At 58.2% G+C, this 18,728-nt stretch overlaps 5 protein-coding genes across 5 annotated transcripts; all 5 read left to right on the top strand.

Annotated features, from left to right (window-relative positions):
• Nucleotides 1-596: 596 nt before the first annotated feature.
• Nucleotides 597-2,138, top strand: JKF63_01721 (uncharacterized protein; the record flags this gene model as incomplete). Its single annotated transcript, XM_067897767.1, has 1 exon — nucleotides 597-2,138. The coding sequence occupies one exon, from the start codon at nucleotides 597-599 to the stop codon at nucleotides 2,136-2,138; it is 1,542 nt and encodes a 513-aa protein (XP_067753924.1).
• Nucleotides 2,139-2,940: 802 nt separating this feature from the next.
• JKF63_01720 (uncharacterized protein) lies at nucleotides 2,941-10,158 on the top strand (the record flags this gene model as incomplete). The annotated part of the gene is made up of 1 exon (XM_067897766.1): nucleotides 2,941-10,158. One exon carries the CDS (start codon nucleotides 2,941-2,943, stop codon nucleotides 10,156-10,158), a length of 7,218 nt encoding a protein of 2,405 aa, XP_067753923.1.
• A 1,293-nt stretch (nucleotides 10,159-11,451) lies between these two features.
• JKF63_01719 (uncharacterized protein) lies at nucleotides 11,452-12,246 on the top strand (the record flags this gene model as incomplete). Its single annotated transcript, XM_067897765.1, has 1 exon — nucleotides 11,452-12,246. The coding sequence occupies one exon, from the start codon at nucleotides 11,452-11,454 to the stop codon at nucleotides 12,244-12,246; it is 795 nt and encodes a 264-aa protein (XP_067753922.1).
• Nucleotides 12,247-13,725: 1,479 nt separating this feature from the next.
• On the top strand, nucleotides 13,726-15,345 carry JKF63_01718 (uncharacterized protein; the record flags this gene model as incomplete). The annotated part of the gene is made up of 1 exon (XM_067897764.1): nucleotides 13,726-15,345. The coding sequence occupies one exon, from the start codon at nucleotides 13,726-13,728 to the stop codon at nucleotides 15,343-15,345; it is 1,620 nt and encodes a 539-aa protein (XP_067753921.1).
• A 1,401-nt stretch (nucleotides 15,346-16,746) lies between these two features.
• JKF63_01717 (uncharacterized protein) lies at nucleotides 16,747-18,366 on the top strand (the record flags this gene model as incomplete). Its single annotated transcript, XM_067897763.1, has 1 exon — nucleotides 16,747-18,366. The coding sequence occupies one exon, from the start codon at nucleotides 16,747-16,749 to the stop codon at nucleotides 18,364-18,366; it is 1,620 nt and encodes a 539-aa protein (XP_067753920.1).
• Between the last annotated feature and the right edge of the window lie 362 nt (nucleotides 18,367-18,728).

Genomic DNA, 18,728 nt, shown 5'->3' with positions numbered 1-18,728 from the left:
GTGAGGAGGCCTCGCACGAGGCGAACTCCCTGTTGCTGCGAAAATATCTGCACTTTTGTGTAAGTCTATATATTTTTTTATTTATATATATATATATGATTCTCTCCGTGACACCATCGACTTTTCTTGTAGTGTTTCGCCACCCTTGATAGGGTGAAGTATTTTGGCGCTCCTTTCTTCAAACACGCACGCATGCCCCCCTCGTCCCGCCCCCTCTACCTCAAATTCCGCACGCAGATTTGCTGCAGAAAAAAGAAGGCACGTTGCTCTCAGCCTTCCCCCCTTCCCCTCCTCCCCAACGCACACGCACACACATACATAGACAACCCCTCCCGCCTATCGCGTCAATACGACGCGCACACACTCACTGGTGCAAAGTAATTGCCGGTTTTTCCGCCCCCTCTCTTCTTGCCCCATGTCGCTTCTTTCACCCATTCATGAATGTGTACGTGTGCCCGTGGGCTTCGCGTTGTTACGTTTTATGCGATCTGTACCTCCCTTGATACTCCTGATCCCTCCCTTGTTTGCCCCCCCCCCCTCCCCCTCCCCTCTCCCCTCTCATCTCCCCTTCTCGGTGGGCTGGTACTCTACAGAGCATGGCCGACGACTGGGCACCATACGAGCGTGCGTGGGCGGAAGACCCTCATTCTTTGCCTCACCGCGTGTGTCTGCCAGAGCTCATCGCGGAAGCGGACCGAGCTGTCGCGGCTGCGGTGGTGAATCTATCCCGCGAGTACGACGCAGCCATATCGTGCCAGTCTCGCCATGCCCTCACAGCGCCGTGTGCCACATGGGCTGAGCAGGAAAGCGCTTTGGTCACGGAATGCAATGCGAACGCCCCGCATGGTGCTTCGATAAAAAATAGCGATTGTGGTCAATACTGTATCAGCGCTACTGAAAGCAGCACATTGCACGACTGGTGGCAGCTTTACCGCTCCCTCTGTTTTATTCAAGCACCCATGGTGCGGTGTAGTAGGCCGGCCTTTCGCCAAGTCTGCCGGGCGTGGGGGACGCGCATCAGCTACACACACATGATCATTGCTGAGAGCTTTGTAAAGTCGCCGCATGCACGGCACGCCGAGTTCGCGCGGTACGAAGGCGAGGACCGACTTGTTGTGCAGCTCGCTGCCAAGAGTGGGCCTTCTGCCGCACAGGCTGCGTTGCTCCTTCGCCCTTATTGCGACGGTATTGACCTGAACTGCGGTTGCCCGCAACGGTGGGCCATGAAGGAAGGAATTGGGGCATCCCTGCTAGACCGACCAGAGCAGGTGGCAGATATGGTGCAGTGCATTCGCAACGCCATGCCAGATGGCAACACAGCGCCGACAGTCACCAGCAACGGCACTGGCGAGGGCAGCAATTGCGCTGGCACCGCACCTCCATTTTTGCCGTGCGCGGTGAAGATGCGGATTAAAACCGACTTGCGCCACAGCGTCGATTTCGCTCGTCAGTGCGAAGCGGCCGGCGCGTCGTGGTTGACGGTGCACGGCCGATCCCCTACTTGCCACCCAAGTGCACCCGTGCAGTTTGAGGCTGTCAAGCTCATCCGCGAGAACCTCTCAGTACCAGTGGTGCTAAACGGCGGCGTCACAGACGTGAGCACGGCAATGGAGGCGGCGCTACGGACCAAGTGCGGGGGGCTCATGGCTGCGAACGGGCTGCTCGACAACCCCGCCATGTTCTACTGTGGAGTATCGAGAGCTGCGTTGAAAGCAGAGATGAGCTTCGCGACGAGTTCCGGGGAGCGGCCGCCACAAACCTATGGCGACATGTCGCCGACGGAAGAGGCAGTAGCACCCGAGGCTTCTACCGAGTCCTTCTCTCCAGTGCGGCCAGTGTCGTTCTTGTGGGCACCTGACCGGTCAAGTGCAGACGCGATGTTGCTGCAGTGCACTGTACCTGACATGTGGCAGGCCAGCGTCACCCCACGCGAGGTCATCTCAGACTTCATGCGTGCGGCTATCCGAACCGATCTAACGGTGCCAACAACAGTGCAGCAGGTGTTGCGCATTGCGCGACTATATGTGTCGCCGGCGGAGCGCAATCATTTCGCGCTGCTTCGGTCCAACCTCTCCGTTTTGAATGCACTGCAACAAATTGGTGTGTACGTGGAGAATGGCCGTATCACGTGTGAATAAATTCAAGCAGGCTGTATAGGTGAGGGGACATATCAGGTAGAAATGCCCGCCTAAATGGATCAGGATACTTGTTTCCTGGTCCCTCTCTCTCTCTCATACACGCACACACCACCACCACCATCACCTCTACCACATTCGAGCCTGAAGACATATTGGATGGCTCCCCCCCACTGATATTGCCTTTTTCTTAAAAAAACAAATGAAGACATTTTTTTTTCGCAATGCTTCGAGAAAATAAAAATTGCGGTACTTGAGTGGTGATAGTCATCCGCCATGTACAACAATCATGGCGGGAATCGTATATATGTACATATAGATGTACGCACACGCACACGTCTTCTCTCTCTGCGCGTGTGTGTGTGTGTGTGTCTCGGGAGCTTCACGCATTCTCGCTCGATCCCCCCATCCCACCTTCTTTCTCTCCCCCTCTTCTTCACGCACTTCTCGCCCGCTTTTTCATCAGTCCCCCCCCCCCCCCTCGCCCACCCCACATACATGTTTGTGTACAACTTATGGGCGACCACTCGCAAGCGCTTATCCCTATTTGTTTTTCATTTGTGAGATATTTGTCCATTTGGTTGTGCGTTCGTTTTTTCTATTCTTCCCTTTCGTTTCGTTTTTTTTTACTCGCTGCTACTGTTGTTGCTGTTTACTGGGTTGCGCTGCCCTTGTACGACGTACCGGCGCACACGGGCGCACTTTTCTGTCGTTCTCGCTCCTGTGTGAGGTGCCATCAACCCCCCCCCCCCCATACTTCACAAGAAGGGGGAGATAGGCAAGAAAAGCCTCCGCACTCGTAGCGATGGACCAGTGTGCGCCTCGACTGCCGCGCCTCGGCGGTCACCAGTGCTCTACGCGTAGATCGCCTACATCGCCGCCCACCACACTCCACTCGCCCGCCCCTGCCTCGTCCATCCATCCAGCGAATAGATCGCACTCGCCACACCGAACGGATCGACTGCAGATCGACGTTGGGTACGACGACGACGGTGTCCCGCTGGCTACACGTCACCCAGGGAGATTTTCTGATAGTCGTACAGTTCACACCGGTGCGGTGCCGCCATCGTCGCCGCCGCGGCAGCAGCAGTCAAGGTCTTCATCGCAATCCACTGCCGTGAGCGCATCACCTAGTGCCCCTGGGGATGCGCTGAGAGCGAGTATCAAGGACGAGGTGTTGTATGGGAGCTCTCTGCGGCAGAGTTCACCAGAGGCCGCCGCAGCCGTGCCACGGGAAGAGCTTGATTTAGACTGCGTCGATGAAAAGAGTGCGGAGGTGTGCGACACCAGCGGTGGTGCAGCTCACTTGCAGGGCTTCTTTTCCGACAGGTTGCCTAAAAGAGGTCTTGCCCAGATTGTTGTACCCCCAGTCACCATAGCCAGCGCCATTGCCGCTCCCACTAGCCCCGTCAGCGTCTCCAGTTCCGCTGCCACCGACACACCGAGGTCTATTTTGAGGCAACCGAGCGCCACAGGCAGCAAGACGCCGAAGGTGAACCGCCGCCGAATTAGCTTCGTAGGGGTCTTGCCTGCCAGCCCGGACAGGCGAGGTGACCGTCGTGATGACAACAAAGTAGGCGAGGATGACAGCGACGACTACGAGTCTGCGGAGCCGTCGCTGCGCTACGATATCGAAACGCCGGTCATGTCCACCACCGCGACCCCGCCGCGGCACGCCCGGAAAATGCACAGCCACGATGTCTCCTTTCTGCATAGCGACCAACACAGCCGCAAAGGTGGGAGGGGAGAGAGGGGCCAGTATGCGAGCTCGGCCGAGCCGCCACTATCGGTTTCAGTGACAGTGCCCTCTGCGCCTCCCCCACCTGAAGAAGAGGGCGATGAGGTAACACTTGATGTAGCATCGCAGCACTGCGCTCGCATCCCGCAGCAGCAGTTCCTGCGTAGTTCCGAGAGAAACGGCGATGTGTCTCGCGCGAATAGCCCTCGGACGAGAATCGGTGGGCAAGATGACGACGTACTGACCCAACCGCACAATCGCGACGGAACGAGCAGTGTATTTGCTGCCGCCGCAGTCGTGCGCCGTCTGCCTCCGCGACAGCGTTGGCCGTCAGACGCGTACCAAGATGACCCCCCAACGGAAGTGAGCGAGACTCTGCGGGCGCATCGATCGCAGCGGGAAAGTCTGGACCCAGAGGATGACATGGGCAGTAGCCGTGGCTCACGTAGCAGCGACGCAGACTCGAGCAGCACCGGCAGCGACGACCCCCCGCAGCAGCAGCCCTACGACTCACCCGTGAAAGCACATCCAGAGGAGTGGCAGAGGTCGAGTGAATGGCCAATCTCTTCGTCGACCTCGTCTCCCCACATAATACAGGGGACCCACTCCCAACCGCCTCGCCACAGCTTAAGCGAAAGCGGCGGCCGCGCCAGAAGTCGTGGCGGAAGCAGAAACAGCGGCGGTACTAGAAGTCCAGACCAGACACCATCGCCGCCGTTGACGCCGCGAGAGGGTACAGAGGAGCCAAGTCGCGACAGCGGTGGCCACGAGCAACATTATTTGAACCCTTCAAGAGCACCGGGGACGCCACCCGGGCTGTCGGCATACCGTGGCGTATCCCTGTCCACACCCCACAACCGCAGTTGCGGCATGCAAGTGGGCGGAGGAAAGCGAGGCCGCGCCAGCGGCGCTGCGGACGCCGGTGCCCTGCCCCCACGCAGAGAAGCGAATCCTTTTACCTCCTCTAGGAATTCCCCCTCGACTATAACAGACAACAGCTCTGGGCAAAGCGTGCCAGACGACCTGCCGGTCTCCGTGCCCGTGGCGGCCACACAGGAGGTACGACGGGAGCCATCGCCGATTCGTGACAAGCGCCACCACAACTCAGACACGCGGAGTACAGTACTCAAGCACGGGAAGCCGCTACACAAGGGGGTACCGTCAGCTTCAATAGCGACACCGCTGGCACCATCGGGAGGCGCAAAGGTTAGGGAGACGGCGGCGGCAGTGACCGCGGACGAGCCGCAGATATACGTCGATCCACTGTTGCACGAGCGCCGTCACCGCCACAGGGGGTCGGGGTTTGGTAACGCAGCCCAGCAGCACCTATCCACCTTGGAGCCCGTGAGTCTGCGTGATATTATGATGCGCCAGGGCTCACCCGCGCCTCAATCGCGGCACGGCACGCCGTCCAACCAGCCCGAAGGCATAGCGATACTACGTCCGCCTGCTAACCTTCGACAGCCTTATTTCTATCACAGCGGCGGCGACGACCATGATGCTCCGCACCTGCTTGCAGCGAAGGCGGCAGCTATGGACGCGCTTGTCGCGTCCTCCTCTCCCCTATCTAGCGGCGGGGTGCCGGCCGACGAACTTGTCTGGGACGTGCAGGCGGCGGAGACGCGCGTCGGCAGTAGTGTATCACCCTCTGTTTCCTCGAGACCTTCCTCAGAGCCGGCGCCCGTAAACCCCAGCGGGCACAAAGTGTTCCGGAAAAAACTCGTGGTGGTGATGCGTCGCAAGAGGAAGGACTCATCGGCGTCCGAGAGCGATACGGTTGTGCAGATGTCGTTGCTGCCATTCAAGGAGGGAGCTGCGACGCTTCCGGCAACGAATACTTCATCGCCAGCGTCTCAGCAACATGGACGCGGGAGCAGCGTCGGCGCTCTGGTTACAGAAAACGGTTTGGTTTTGGAGAAGCTAATTGATCACGTGAAGCCAGGGCGGAGTGACTCTGTTTCCCCAAGCCGCCGCAACAGAACACACCAACCTCAGGACCAGAGGTCAGACGAGGGTGCACATGGGCACGAGGGAGGCGACAAACATCTTGCCAATGATATGCTCAGCGAGGGAGACCGCAAGCGTTTTAGACGTGCGCTGTCAGCGCTGTCCTCTCGAAGTGTGAGTCCTCGAATGTCTCTCTCTCCATCGGCCACCGCGATCACGGCTCGGTCTCGCAGCAGTAGCACACGCTCGCCACAATCACGATATATTGCCTCAGGTCATGGTGTGCAATCATGGCGCTGTAGCGGCAGCGCTGGCGACGAAACCGAGTCTCACACTGCTGACGCTGCGCTGGAGGGGAGCGGTCGCAAACACAGGCGTGCAGTAGCTTCGGTGAGCGACGGACCAGCGACGGGCTTGAAGAGGACATCGCCGTCTCCGAGACTATCTGCCCGGAGCGAATCCCGTTTTTCGGATGAAAGGTCGGCGGACAGGTCTTACAGTGGACATCGCCGCAAGTCTCGACGGCGGCGCCAGCACGAGAAACCTGCGCGCAGCTGCGCTGATAGCTTTCGACGCTCCACCTCCGCTGCCGCGATGCCAGGCGCACCCTATCGCGCGGCCCAGAACGATGAGTACTACGGCGCTGTGAACATGGTGGAGGATGTAGAGGCGATCGCTCCACTGCCTTTGCAGGAATACATGGGCATCACACCAATGCCGATGCAGCTCCTTCCGCGGCTGGTGCTGCGATCGGAGCTTGGTGTGTCTCCCTCACAACACCACATCCATCACCCGCACAGTAACATTGACGCAGATCAGCACTCTAACGGCGCGTGGCCCTCCTCCGGTGACGAAGTTGAGAAGAGCACAGTCCAGATCACTGATGGCACGAACATCAGGCGACACCCGCGTCCTCTCACGCTGCAGTCCAGCAGCGGAACGCAGACCGATCGGGCGGCTAGGTCCACACTGGTTTTTGGTACCACTCGCAGTGGGATGCCGGTCTTGGCGACGACGCCCGTTCAGCGGACTCCCACCGTTGACCAAAGCAAGGGCACACGCAGCTTGACGCAACGGAGCAATGCCACTGATCCAAAAGCCCAAACACTTCCTGCTGGTGTTGCGCGCTCCTCACACGCACCAACGAACGGGGCAGCGGGGCCGCTCTTGACCGAAACGGTGGCGCCGATCCATGAAAGTAACGCGGCGCCCTTGTCGCCCGCGGGCGACGACGACGACGACGACGTTGCCGAAACCCCGGCATCGTTTGTAAAGCGGGTGGATGCACCTTCAGCGGCAGCAAAGCCCTTCACCGGATCCATATCGGCACTTCGTCGCGGCCGCGGCCACGACTCTACGACAAGGGACGCTGAAGCAGACGTGTTTGGCTTCGGCACTGGCGTGCAGAAAAAAGAGACCTCGGTGGACGTTGCGGAGACTCGCTCTCAGCCGGCCGCCCAGCGGCATGTAGCCTCGAAGTCTGCGGCATTGGCGTCAGCCACAAGTGTCCCACTCTTTATGCCTCTGCTAACTGTCGACAGTGTGTCACAGTTGTCTAACGACTGGCAGTCTGCGCTGCGCGAGCGCTCGAGCAAGACAAAGCAAAAGGCGATGGAGCAGTTTCTGATTGCGTCAGCTGAGGCTGGTGCGGTCGCAGCGGCGGCGGTGGTCGGAGCCCCACCGCCTCTCCACCTCGTGGGCCCTGCTGCCGAGGAAGGTCCGCTCTCTGCGGGCACCCTTTCGCCCCCAACTGTATCGCGGCCCCTCTGGGAGATGGATCGTGGTGTGCAGCACTCCAGCACCAACCGACGTTCAGGGGTGCAGCAGGTGACTGAGCAGAAGCCGGCAGCGGGATATCCCTCGCCCCCCTCGCTGATGAGATCCGCCTCTGAGAGAGAGGCCACGAGGGTGCCGGTAAGGAGTGCCTCGAGCAGCAGCGCAATCCCACCAAAGAGGAGGAGGGGGGTGGAGAAACGTATGAGAGCCATGAGCACGCCCAGTCGCGATGGGGATCGCAGCGCCTCGGCAGAGTGCCATCGGTCCAACAAAAGTGCTGTTCAACCCACCAAGGCCTTTGATGCGGGGGGCTCGTCGGTAGTGGCAGCGGATTCGCCAAGTAAGCGCAGCGGCAACAGTGAAACATCCAGCGAGGTTGATCACGTCGCTGATGTGGCGGCTGCGGCGGCGGCGGCAGCGGTGGCGGCGGCGGCTTCTCCTGCCGCGCCTTCCGTGCCCGCTGAAGCACAGCAGCCAGTCCAACAGGACGATGAGACGAAAAAAAATGGCAGCAGCTCCCGTTCGCGCTCCTTACTAGGGAAGGCAGCAGCAGAGAACACTGATACCACAACTGCCTACGGTGCGAGTGGCAGCGCCGAACCGTTACCACCACCGCCCACCTTCTCCATTGTTGTGCCTGAAACGGAGGTTAGAGTGTCGCACACCGCGGAAAAGGCAGCGAGTCAACGAAAAGGTCATCATCATTGCGAAAGGCGTCCGCAGAGCACCAGCCGCCACAGCACCAGTGTCTCAAGCCGTCGCCAGTCTTCTCCACCTTCCTCGAAGGTATCGTGCTCGCACAGGTCCCCCAAAAGGAAAAAGTCAAAGAAGAACAGGAAGGCAAGGCACAGCGGTGACGACCGGCGCCGGAGGCGGAAGCACGGCCACGAGCGTCATGGGCGTCACAGCCGTGGCTCCGTGCGTACACCGTCGACTCGGACCGGTGACGTTTCCGCGCTTGGGCTACAGGATGACAGTGACCTGGACAGCGACCTCGCCACGTCCATTGCGTTTCAGCTCTCTCGACTACAGATGCGGCGCGAGGCGGCAGGACTCACAGGGGCGACTCCTCCTGCAGTCTTGGACGCGTCAACGCGACGCTCGCGCAAGAAGGACAAGTTCGATGTCACAGCCGCAGGCGATATAGACGGAATGATAAAAGGCAAACATCACCGCCGCCACCGCAGCCGCAGCTCAACGAAGACGACAAAGAAGGTATCGAAGAAAACAGCAAAGCGGTGCACCGACTGCACCGAAGAAGAGGGAAGAAGGGACAAGAGGGAGCGGCACCGCTCAACGTCCTCGTCCAGGCCGGAGCCCCTGCCGCCACCGCCTGTGCAGCAGCGTTCACGCGCTTTATACGGCGAGGTGGACGCTGCCAGGGCCGACAATGTCGACATGTTGCCGCGCTTTTTCCCCAAAGACTACGGCCAGTCGCGCTCTCGCTACCAATCGGCGCGCCCTTACTTCAGGGACGGGAGTATCTACAGCGAAGGTCCAGACGAAGATGCGGGGACGTCTCGCACACGATATCGCGCGGCGGCCCACTCCGGGACCCACTCCGAAACGACGTACAAAACCCACCCTCGACTTTCACATGACACATCGGCACTACTAAGGCAGCGCCCATATCCGGCATCTGCCAGGCAGCGATGGGCCAACGCCGCTCCTGGAGCGTACAGAACTGCCTCACGCACTGCGTCCGCCGTCGACGAGGCTCCTTTGCGGCACCGCAGCTCCAGCAGCCCGAGCCGTCCCTCGACACACTGGTACGACTACGTGCGAAATGCAGAGCGTGACGCCACGAGCAGGTCATTGTCGCCGTTTCCGTACACGTACGCCAGCCACATCCCCTCCCTCACCCCTCACCGACGCAGTAGTGGTATTGCCACCACTGCCGCTGCTGCCGAACATGGAAGTGGGCGTAGGGGTGGGGGGGGATCGCACGAGTCCGCACAGTCCGCATCGCGTACCTCCTTTGCCACCTACACAAACCGAAGCCGTCAAACATACGAGTTTGACGACATTGACGACTTGCCAAAGCGGAAGTACTTCGACGACAGTCGCCGAGGCGATGCCGACGGGCGCGGCGGTGAGGTGGGGTATGGCGCCACCGCCGCCTTTGAGCGACATAGCAGTCGAGCAGCTTCCACCGATCACGGACTGAGGGCTCACCCCTCGTTATCCAGTAATTACAAACGGGGTCACCCCGCCGTGGACAAGAAGTGTTCTAACGCAGGTGATTTTGTCGTATCCACTGCGCCGCACGCGAGCTCGGAAGAGAGGACGTCTGCCATTGACCGAGATCTCAGCCGTCCTCTTCACACCGGAAGGGCAGAGACACGATCGGCGCTAATACCACCACCCTCACCCTCGCCACTCCGAACCCCAATGGCACGATCAGCGTGGCAGACAAACAACGTGTTGGTCGGGACATCTCACCCAGACGCGCTGCCCATTGTAAGAGAGCACACCGTAACGGACGCACAGGCGGCCGACGACTTTGTGTGTGGGGTAAAGGACATCATCGGGGCCCTGCAGGTGTACAAGAATTCGATATGAATAGGCTGGAGCTTCCACGTTAAAAGAAACGCTATCTTCAAAGTGTTTATGTGATGTTCCATCACCCGCGTGAACGCTCTGCCCCCCCCCCTCCCCCCTCTGTGACCTCGTGAAATATCTGGGAAGGTATAGAAGACTCTGCATATATGTGGATGCTGGCGCCGATTCGCTAAATTGGCCTTGGGGCAGCGCAGTGGCACCGTTACTCTTTTGCTGTTGTTGTTGTCCTCATCCTCTAGTACTTTTGGTCATCGCCGTTAATTCTCCTCATCGCCCCTCCCCCCCGATCCCCCCCCACCCGCCCTCCCTTTTGCTCCCCTCTGCCCCTTCTTGTCGGTATTACACGCGGCGGGGTTTGGAGGGGGGAGGAGGAGGGGGGGGTTGGGTGTCCATGTGGCTCCCCTCTTTATTTCTTCATCTTTTTGTTTCCAGTTTTTTTTTTAGATCAACGCCAACTCCTCCCCGATCCGGGTGGTGGTGGTGTTCGGGGGAGGAGTGGAGAGGGGGCCTGTATCATTAGCAGAGCGAGGAACGCAGCCGTTAATGTGATGCTTCATCCCCACCCACTCATCTTCGTTCCCCCCCCTTCCTTCTCAGTCTCCGCACCTAGATACATTGACTACGGGGGGGGGGGGGAGGGGGGGTCGCCCATTAGACGGAGTCAATGCACACACGCGCACACACACACGCACTACCCGGCACACGCATAGAAAGAGGAACTCGTAAGGGAGGGGTTCTGGTGACGAGGACAACACGATGGTGGGTGTAGAGATGGTAAGCAGAAAAACATCACACTCACACGTGAGCCGCATAGCGCTGCTTCTCTTCGCAGTTCTTACATGAGAAAACGCTGGATATCGCGCCAACCGTAATCCCTAATCATTTTCACGCGACCTTCACTTTTTCTGCCCAGTCGTTCTAGTCCCTTGCCTGGCGGTCTCCCTCCCTCCCTCTGTTCATCCCCCCCCCCCTCTTCCTTTCTTTGACCGCCTCGAATTCACCCCCGTAACTTCACCTGCAAAGTCCACTACAGGAAAAGGGGGGGGCAAAACTCACCAACGGTCAAGCAAATCGCATTTTCTTCTCCCCGCCGCTTTATCACCCCCCCCCCCACCCCTTCTTTTCGTGTAAGTTGGCCTCGAGAACATCCACTCGGTCGACGCGCGGGCACCTCCAGATTGTTTATATATATATATAGAACGGAACCCCTGACACCACCCCAACACACACACACACACACACTGCCGCTACTCCCACGGAGACGTCTATCTCGGTCGCTGCAGCACTGTCGCCATGACATTCGTCCCTTTCACTGAGGAGAGTCTTCATGAGCTTTACATGTGGGTAGATGAGATCCCCACCTCGCGTGCAAAGCGCAACATCGCCCGAGACTTCGCGGATGGCTGCTGCGTTGCGGAAATCCTGAAGTTTTTCTTCCCCAAACTGGTCGAGCTGCACAACTACGTCCCGGCAATGTCGCACGCGAAGAAGCTGGATAACTGGAACACATTGAATTCCAAAGTGTTGAGTAAGCTGTACTTTGAGGTCCCGCAAGAGGAATTGGAAGACATTGTAGCAGCTGTGCCCGGCGCCATCGAGCGCTTCTTACGCGCATTACGAATGAAGGTCGCGCAGATCAAAGCGAGACGGGACGAGATGCATGCCAAGGGAGATATTGAAGTGCTTGAGGGGGCACGTCACGTGGACCCTTCGCCCTCACAAATACAGCCACGAGACAGCAATAGAGTGGTGGTTGGCAGAGCTTCTGCAGGCCCTGCTAACCTTAGAAGCGGGCGCCTCTCATCTGCAGCGCCGTCTGCCCGCGCTGCGGTGTCGAAAAGGTCTATCTCAGCGGATCGACCAGCACCTCCTCCGCACCAACAGGCACAGCGACCGCCGACGCCGCCCGCAGTGAATGAAAGGACGAGCCTGGCTGACAGTATGCGAGAGAAGGACTACACCATTCAAGAACTGCGTGAGACCGTCGCCATACTCTCGGAGAAGATTGTGAAGCTAGAGGAACTGGTGCGTGTGAAGGATGAAAAGCTGTGTCAATATCGACAAAAGTTTGGCCGCACGCAAGCGTAACCACTGTAACGTGCGGGTGAGCTGTGGTTATGTCGCCTTTCTCGCAAAATCAAATGTGTATTGGTTGTCAAATGTGTGTGTATGTGTGTGTGGTTGGATGATGATGGGTATTGGGGGAGAGGAATGGCACGCTTACACGCACACTTCATCTTTCACCTGTCACAGATGTACACCGCTTGCTCGTTCCACCTGCCCCCCCCCCCCTTCTTCCTCTCTCATGCTCCTTTTTGGGATCACCTGCCGTAGACGTGTACGCCATCTGTACGATAAACACATCTTTTTTTTTTCTCTCGTTACTCTTCTTGTACTTTTACGTGCTCTGTTGCACCTGCGTTAGCGTTGGGGGGGGGGTGACCGTCTTGCACATCCTCCGTTTCAAGTAGCGCATCCATCGATGAAATGTGAGCGCAATACACGCACCTCCTGTTCCCCCACCCCTTCCTCTGCGCGCTTGCGTATCAGCCGCGATGTCCTGGTGCCTTTCTGTCTGAGCCTCTTCTCGCGTACTCCGCAGTGAACTCCAAGGCACCCAAGCACACACGCACACACACACGCACATACACAAATACACACACACACCTTTGAAGGAGGAGAGAGAGAAAAAAAACGTTGACATCAACAGCGCTGGCAATGGTACGTTATTGCGCTACAAGGCGACGGTGATGCGGTCGTTGACTTTTGGGGTGCGATGTCAAATGATAACGGTTCTGCTATGACAAACCACATGAATGATCGAGTGGTCTGTGAGTAGTTTTGACACTCACCGGAGACCCCCTCCACCAGGCGATGCAACTGCGATGGTCTCCCAGCACAGTGGCCCTTTGCGGAACCAGAAGAATGACAGTCGTATGTTTTCCCTCCAGAGCTGTGCACCTCTCTCCTCTCCCTGTCCCCTTTTAAAAACTTACACACCAACCCAACCCCCTTTTTTTCTTTGTGGCGTCTTCTTTTTTCCACACCCGTCTCCTGCAATCACACACACACACACACGCGGGCCATCAAATATATCTGCCTCTCCCCCTTCTCGTTGCCCCTGACACACTGGCGGTCTTCAACTTGTTTCATGTGACGTTTCCGTACAATCATGTGCTTTTTTTGTGTGTGTGTGTGTTTCTTTTTCTTCGTCCGTGACGGAGGAAACACATATCCAGTGTTCTCCTTCAACTGCTTTTGCACTGCTGTACGCGTTTGCTTGCTTGACAGCACATTCCTTTCGCTGTCGTGGTGTGTGCGTGTAGCCTGTGACCAGGGATCAAGTGAGTTCTGTGTAAATCTCCCCCCCCCCCCCCCACACACACACACCTCCCTCACATTAATCGCCTTCGCTAAATAAAAATACATGTGTCGTGTACCTAACTAAGAACAGAGAAAGAGAGAGGAACTGAAGCTTGTCATTCCCTTTCCCCCTCCCCCTCGCCGCTCCCCCTCCTCACCCAAGCACAGCCACTCATTCAGATATTGGGACTGGCAGTTTGCACCATGAGTGCGCGTATGCAGTTCCCGCTGTCGCAGCGGCGCCACACAAACATCGCCGTAGTGCGGTATTCAAAGAATGGGGTCAAACTGGAGATTGCATGCTACAAGAACAAGGTTATCTCCTACCGTAGTGGTACGGAGAACCGCTTGGATGAGGTGCTCCAGGTCGAGCGCATTTTTGCGAACGTCGCTCGCGGTTTCCTCGCCTCGGAGAAGGAGATTCAGGCCGTCTTCGGAGATCAGATGACGGAGCAGGAGGCCATCAAGTACATGCTGGACCACGGGGAGCTTCAAGTGGCGCAACAGGAGCGCACGGCTGAGGTGGACGAGATGTTCAAGGATATCGCCGTCATCATCTCACAGAAGTGCATCAACACCAAAACGCAGCACCCCTTCCCATCACAAGTGATAGAGCAGGCGCTTCGCTCTATCGGCGCTGCCGTGAAGCTTGACCAGCCTGTGAAGAAACAGGCGCTGGGTCTCATTCACCTTCTCATCGACTCCGATATCATCCCAATCGCGAGAGCCAAGATGAAGATTCGCTGCACAACGACATCTGAAACCGCACTCGAGAAGCTTCGTGATTGGTGCCGCGACAACGACACTGAGGTGATAGAGAAAGATTCGATGACAAGTAACGCTAGCGGCAGCGGCGATGGCGGTGCTAATCACTCGCTGTTGCTGCTTATGCAACCAAATCTGTTCCGCGACCTTGCCCACTTCGTCAAGGTGGAACTCCCCTCCGGCACCACAACTCATATGGTGGACGCCGCCGTGACCGAGGTCGCTGACTCGGATACCTTGCTCGACGTGGACGCCGTCTCACGCGCCAATGCACAGCCAGGACGCACAGAGGAGGCAGCGGCCACGGGTGACGTGAGACGCACCGTAACGGCTCCATCTTCGTCTTCCGCTGGTGGGGTTCACTGCAGCCGCAGTGGGTGCCGCGGCGGTGGCGCTGGAGGCAGCAGATACTTTGACGGGGATGCGGAGAGTGCATCTGGTGGAAAACATCAGAGCGATGGCGAGGGTAGGCGAGGTCGTGCCGGCAAGGTGAAAGATGCGACACATCGCAACCACCGGGGTAGGCAGTATAGTGACAATGACAGCGACAATCTGCTAGACGACGCGACGAACGCTGCCTCGCAGGGTGACGCGGCTGCTGACGACGATCTCGCGGCCGAGTTACAGCAGCTCAGCCTGGGTCCCTCACGCGACCTTGACAACGACAGCGACGATGACAGTGTCCGTGGCCGTGGAGGAAAACACAAGAACAAGAAGAAGGGCGCCGTTGGCGCTGGCCGCGCCCCCAAACAGAGCCAAAGCATTGGAGGCCCGAAGATCGGTGGCGATGCCGCTATGAGTGACGACGACGACGGCGGGCGAAAAGGTAAAAAGGCGAAGAAAATCTCCAAGAAGGGCAAAAAAGCCGCTGCGGTAGTGGAAAAAGTGCAGCCGGAGGTGACGGAGGTCTTGAGCGACAGCGACGAGGAATTGCTGGGGAACCGAAAGCAGCGCGCCAAGAAGCAGCAGGAGGCGCAGACGCAGCGCGTCGGCAACGACTGGGACGAGGAAGACTTTGACTACAACGAAGACGACGAGGCGGAGGGGCAGATAAACTAACGTGCAGAGCCCCCAAACCAGGACCTGCCGCAGGTGTTTTGTTTTAGCGCCCTTCATCTTCTTTGTATTTGTGTCCTGCTCATTCTTTCCTGACATTTGTGTTCCCTCCCATTTCCCTTCTTGGGTCGTCTAGGGATTACACAGATGATTGCAATGGGTGTCCGGGTCGTGAGCAGTATGAATCCCTTCTGGTTCGGCAATGACATGACACAAGACATCGTGGTAATGTCTCCTCGCGGCCTTCCACCAAATCCCCTTCTGGGGGGGGGGCGGGCTGCCTAGTAGCACCGCCGTACCTTCAAGAGGGGGGCAGTCAGTTTTAGGAGGGCACCTCAAGAAGTAGCCCATGAGGTAGGTAGCGAGAGAGCTAGCGTAATAGGGCCCAGCAGCTGCGCGTTTATCCAGGCCTGCCCAAGGGGACGTGAAGAAGAGAGAGAGAGACACACACGGGGCGGTAAGGGGGGGGGGGAAGGGCTCGCACGCTCTTTTCTTGTACCCATGCCCCCTTCTGAGTTGTTTCCCCCGTTCTCCCTCACCTGGACTGCAGTGCAGTGCCATGTATTTACTGAAGCGTTCCTGCTAGAGGACACGTCTCTCCCACCACAAAAACCTTCGTTATGCATCTCTGCCTGCACCCACACTAGCACCAATGCTCTGACGAATGCACACAAATATTCGCACACATGACGCGGTAGGAAATATACACACACACGATAGTTACTTCTTGGTCACACTGGTGGGGGACGCATGCGAAAAAACGAGATATCCAGAGCATCTCCCCCCCCCCCTATTCAGGGCTCTTGTTTCCATTCCCTTCGCTCCCGTTCATCTTCGACCCGCCTCACTGATCCGTCTTGACCACACTTCCCCCCCTCCCTTCCCCCGCGCTCCAGCAGCCTTCCTTCCCCCCTCTCTCCGTGCTCTTTCGTGGAGAGTTGTCCATGGTGCCGAGACGAGGCATGGACGACACGATAAGGAGAAATGGGAACACAAACGCCGGTGACCCCTGGGCGCGCCGCGTCTCTGCACTAGTCAATGCCCCTCGGTTTTGGCTACGGGGCTGTGAAGAGGAATGACGGGGCGGGTTTGGGGGAGAAAAAAAAGAGAAGCGAACGGCGGCAAATGGGCTCACTTTTTGATTTGCGTCTCTTTGTTCTCACCCTCACCCTCACACACCCCACCCCCCACCCCCCTTCCCTCTCTCTCTCTTTTTTTTGTTCTCCCTCGAAAAAAAAACCTCTGTGCTTAACTACGTGGCTTTACTTGGCGTGCGCCTTCGTGTCCATGTATGTGCGCGCTTGCACATTCTCGTCATGATCACCCTACTCTCATGGCGCACTGCACAACCTGCTTATTCCTCTGCTACGTGCAACGGAGTCCAGAAGCAGTCCTTCGCCGAGCATGGATCCCACTCCACATCCAGAGAAGGATGTGAACCAGCGTGTGGTGGTGCGAAAGCGCAGTCGCTCGCTTGCTGCGGTCGACTCGTCAGACTCACCTTTGCGAAGCTTCTCGCACAATCCTCCACCCATGCCCCCGGTGGCTGCGGATGCCACGTCTAGTGAGGCGGCGGCTGCCCGGTGGAGCGTAGTGCAGCAACGCTTTGCCGCCGCTCAGTGGCGCCGCGGCTGCTTTCATTTACCCCCTCAGGCACCAAGTGCGCCGCCGGGCTCGTCACGCCCGCACTTGCCTGTGCCAGCAAAGACGTCAGACGAGATGAGCGTCACAGCGCCGGGTGCGGCTCAGTCTAGGGCCGCCACTGCAGCACGTTACATACCACCTCACCCATGGAAAATTCTTCAGAGCGCCAAAGGGAACAGCACGGAGAGGACCACCTCGCTTCCGATGGTGAAAGGTGCACTGGTGCAATCAGCAGTACTCCTGCCTGCATTTCTTGCTCCCCCCGCAATGGTGGAACTGGAAAGGTGGAATACGTACTGGGAAGTCTACTCCACATGCTGCGCGGACGAGCTGGAAAGCTTGGCAAAGCAGCTGGAGGAGCCATCGGCAACCGCGGGGTACCGCCGGGTGCTTCTTACACTATCCGCTACCACCGCACCTGGAGCCCAAGACCAACCCCCCGCGCTGGTGGAAGATCCCTGTTTTGCGGCTTCTGGGTCCTCGCGCGAGGGGCGAAAGGATGCCGTGCCGTCGACGAACTACCGCCTCTCCCCTCTGTCCTCGGCTTCCTTGTCCCATTCGCGTTCCCCGCCGCAACCTTCGGCGCCGCACTCCTGCGAAGAGTCTGCGTCGTCGTCTTCCTGGTCGTATTCGTCCTCCTACTCGTCGTATGTGTCTTCGTATACTTCAGATAGTCGAAGCAGCAGCTCCGCGGGGAGTGCCACGAGTGCTGCGCTCGCCGAGGACGGCACTGCTGCGTTGTCAGTCCTGCTCTCTGTGCTAGATGACCTCGTGTACCACTACACGCATCGCTTTGGTGCCGTGGAACACCTCGAGACTCGCGACAGCAGTGGGTCTGGTGGGGTCCTGTCCACCACCACCACCACCACAGCACGTGTGATTGTGAGCGTGCAGTTCACTACCGCCGAGGCCGCCGGTCTCTTTCTCCGCTGGGCGGATGGTTTGTCTTTGGCAGACCTCATCGTAGACTATCGGCGAGACACACAGCCAACACCGACGCCCATGGAGGGTGAGCCTTCCCCTGTGGCGACAGCGAAACCTTCCGCTTTCCTGGATGACCGCGGCGGCGGCGGTGCTGTATGGTGGAGTGCGTTAGAGGATACTGCGCAGCGGCATCAGTTTTGCCTCATCGCAAAGCTTGCCCCACATGACCCACGCCACCTCACCGCAAAGCTCCTACTTGGCCCAAATGTGATGGTATCCACACCGTTGGTGAAGAGCCTCTTTGCTGGTTTGTTTGATGCCACGCAGATGGAGTACCGCCCCGAGCTGAGGGCCTTCTCCATTGAGTTTGCGAGCAAGAGGGAGTGCCGTTTGGCTCTGCACGCCCTGCAGTGCTCGCTTTGGCGTGTGTTTGGCGCCTCCCTGGTTTTCACATAAATCGAGTTTTCTTCTATTATCCTATTTAGTTTTCCTGCCGGGTGCGCCCGCGCCTTCAAGGGTGGGTCATCACGGCTCCGTCAAGGGGGAGGGATTGGCTTGATGGTGTGTTCTCTGCTCTTTCTGCTGGCTTAACCACATGTAGCCCCATACAGACCTCGCGCAGAAACAGATGTGCACCTCTCCCGGGCAGACTTTGAGTCAACTCCTATTAGCCCTGCTTCATCCGAAAAGCCTCTGGTGTGTCCTGGAGTGGGAGAGAGAGAGAAAAAGAGAGCAGGGACAACGCACCTATACCCCACCGGCTACCTTCTGTGCTACCCATTCCCCCACCGCATCCCTATCAAACCGTATATGCGGCC

This window comes from Porcisia hertigi, chromosome 34 (assembly GCF_017918235.1).
Source record: "Porcisia hertigi strain C119 chromosome 34, whole genome shotgun sequence".
NCBI classification, from domain to species: Eukaryota; Euglenozoa; class Kinetoplastea; order Trypanosomatida; family Trypanosomatidae; genus Porcisia; species Porcisia hertigi.
This window is presented reverse-complemented; position numbering and strand designations above follow the sequence as displayed.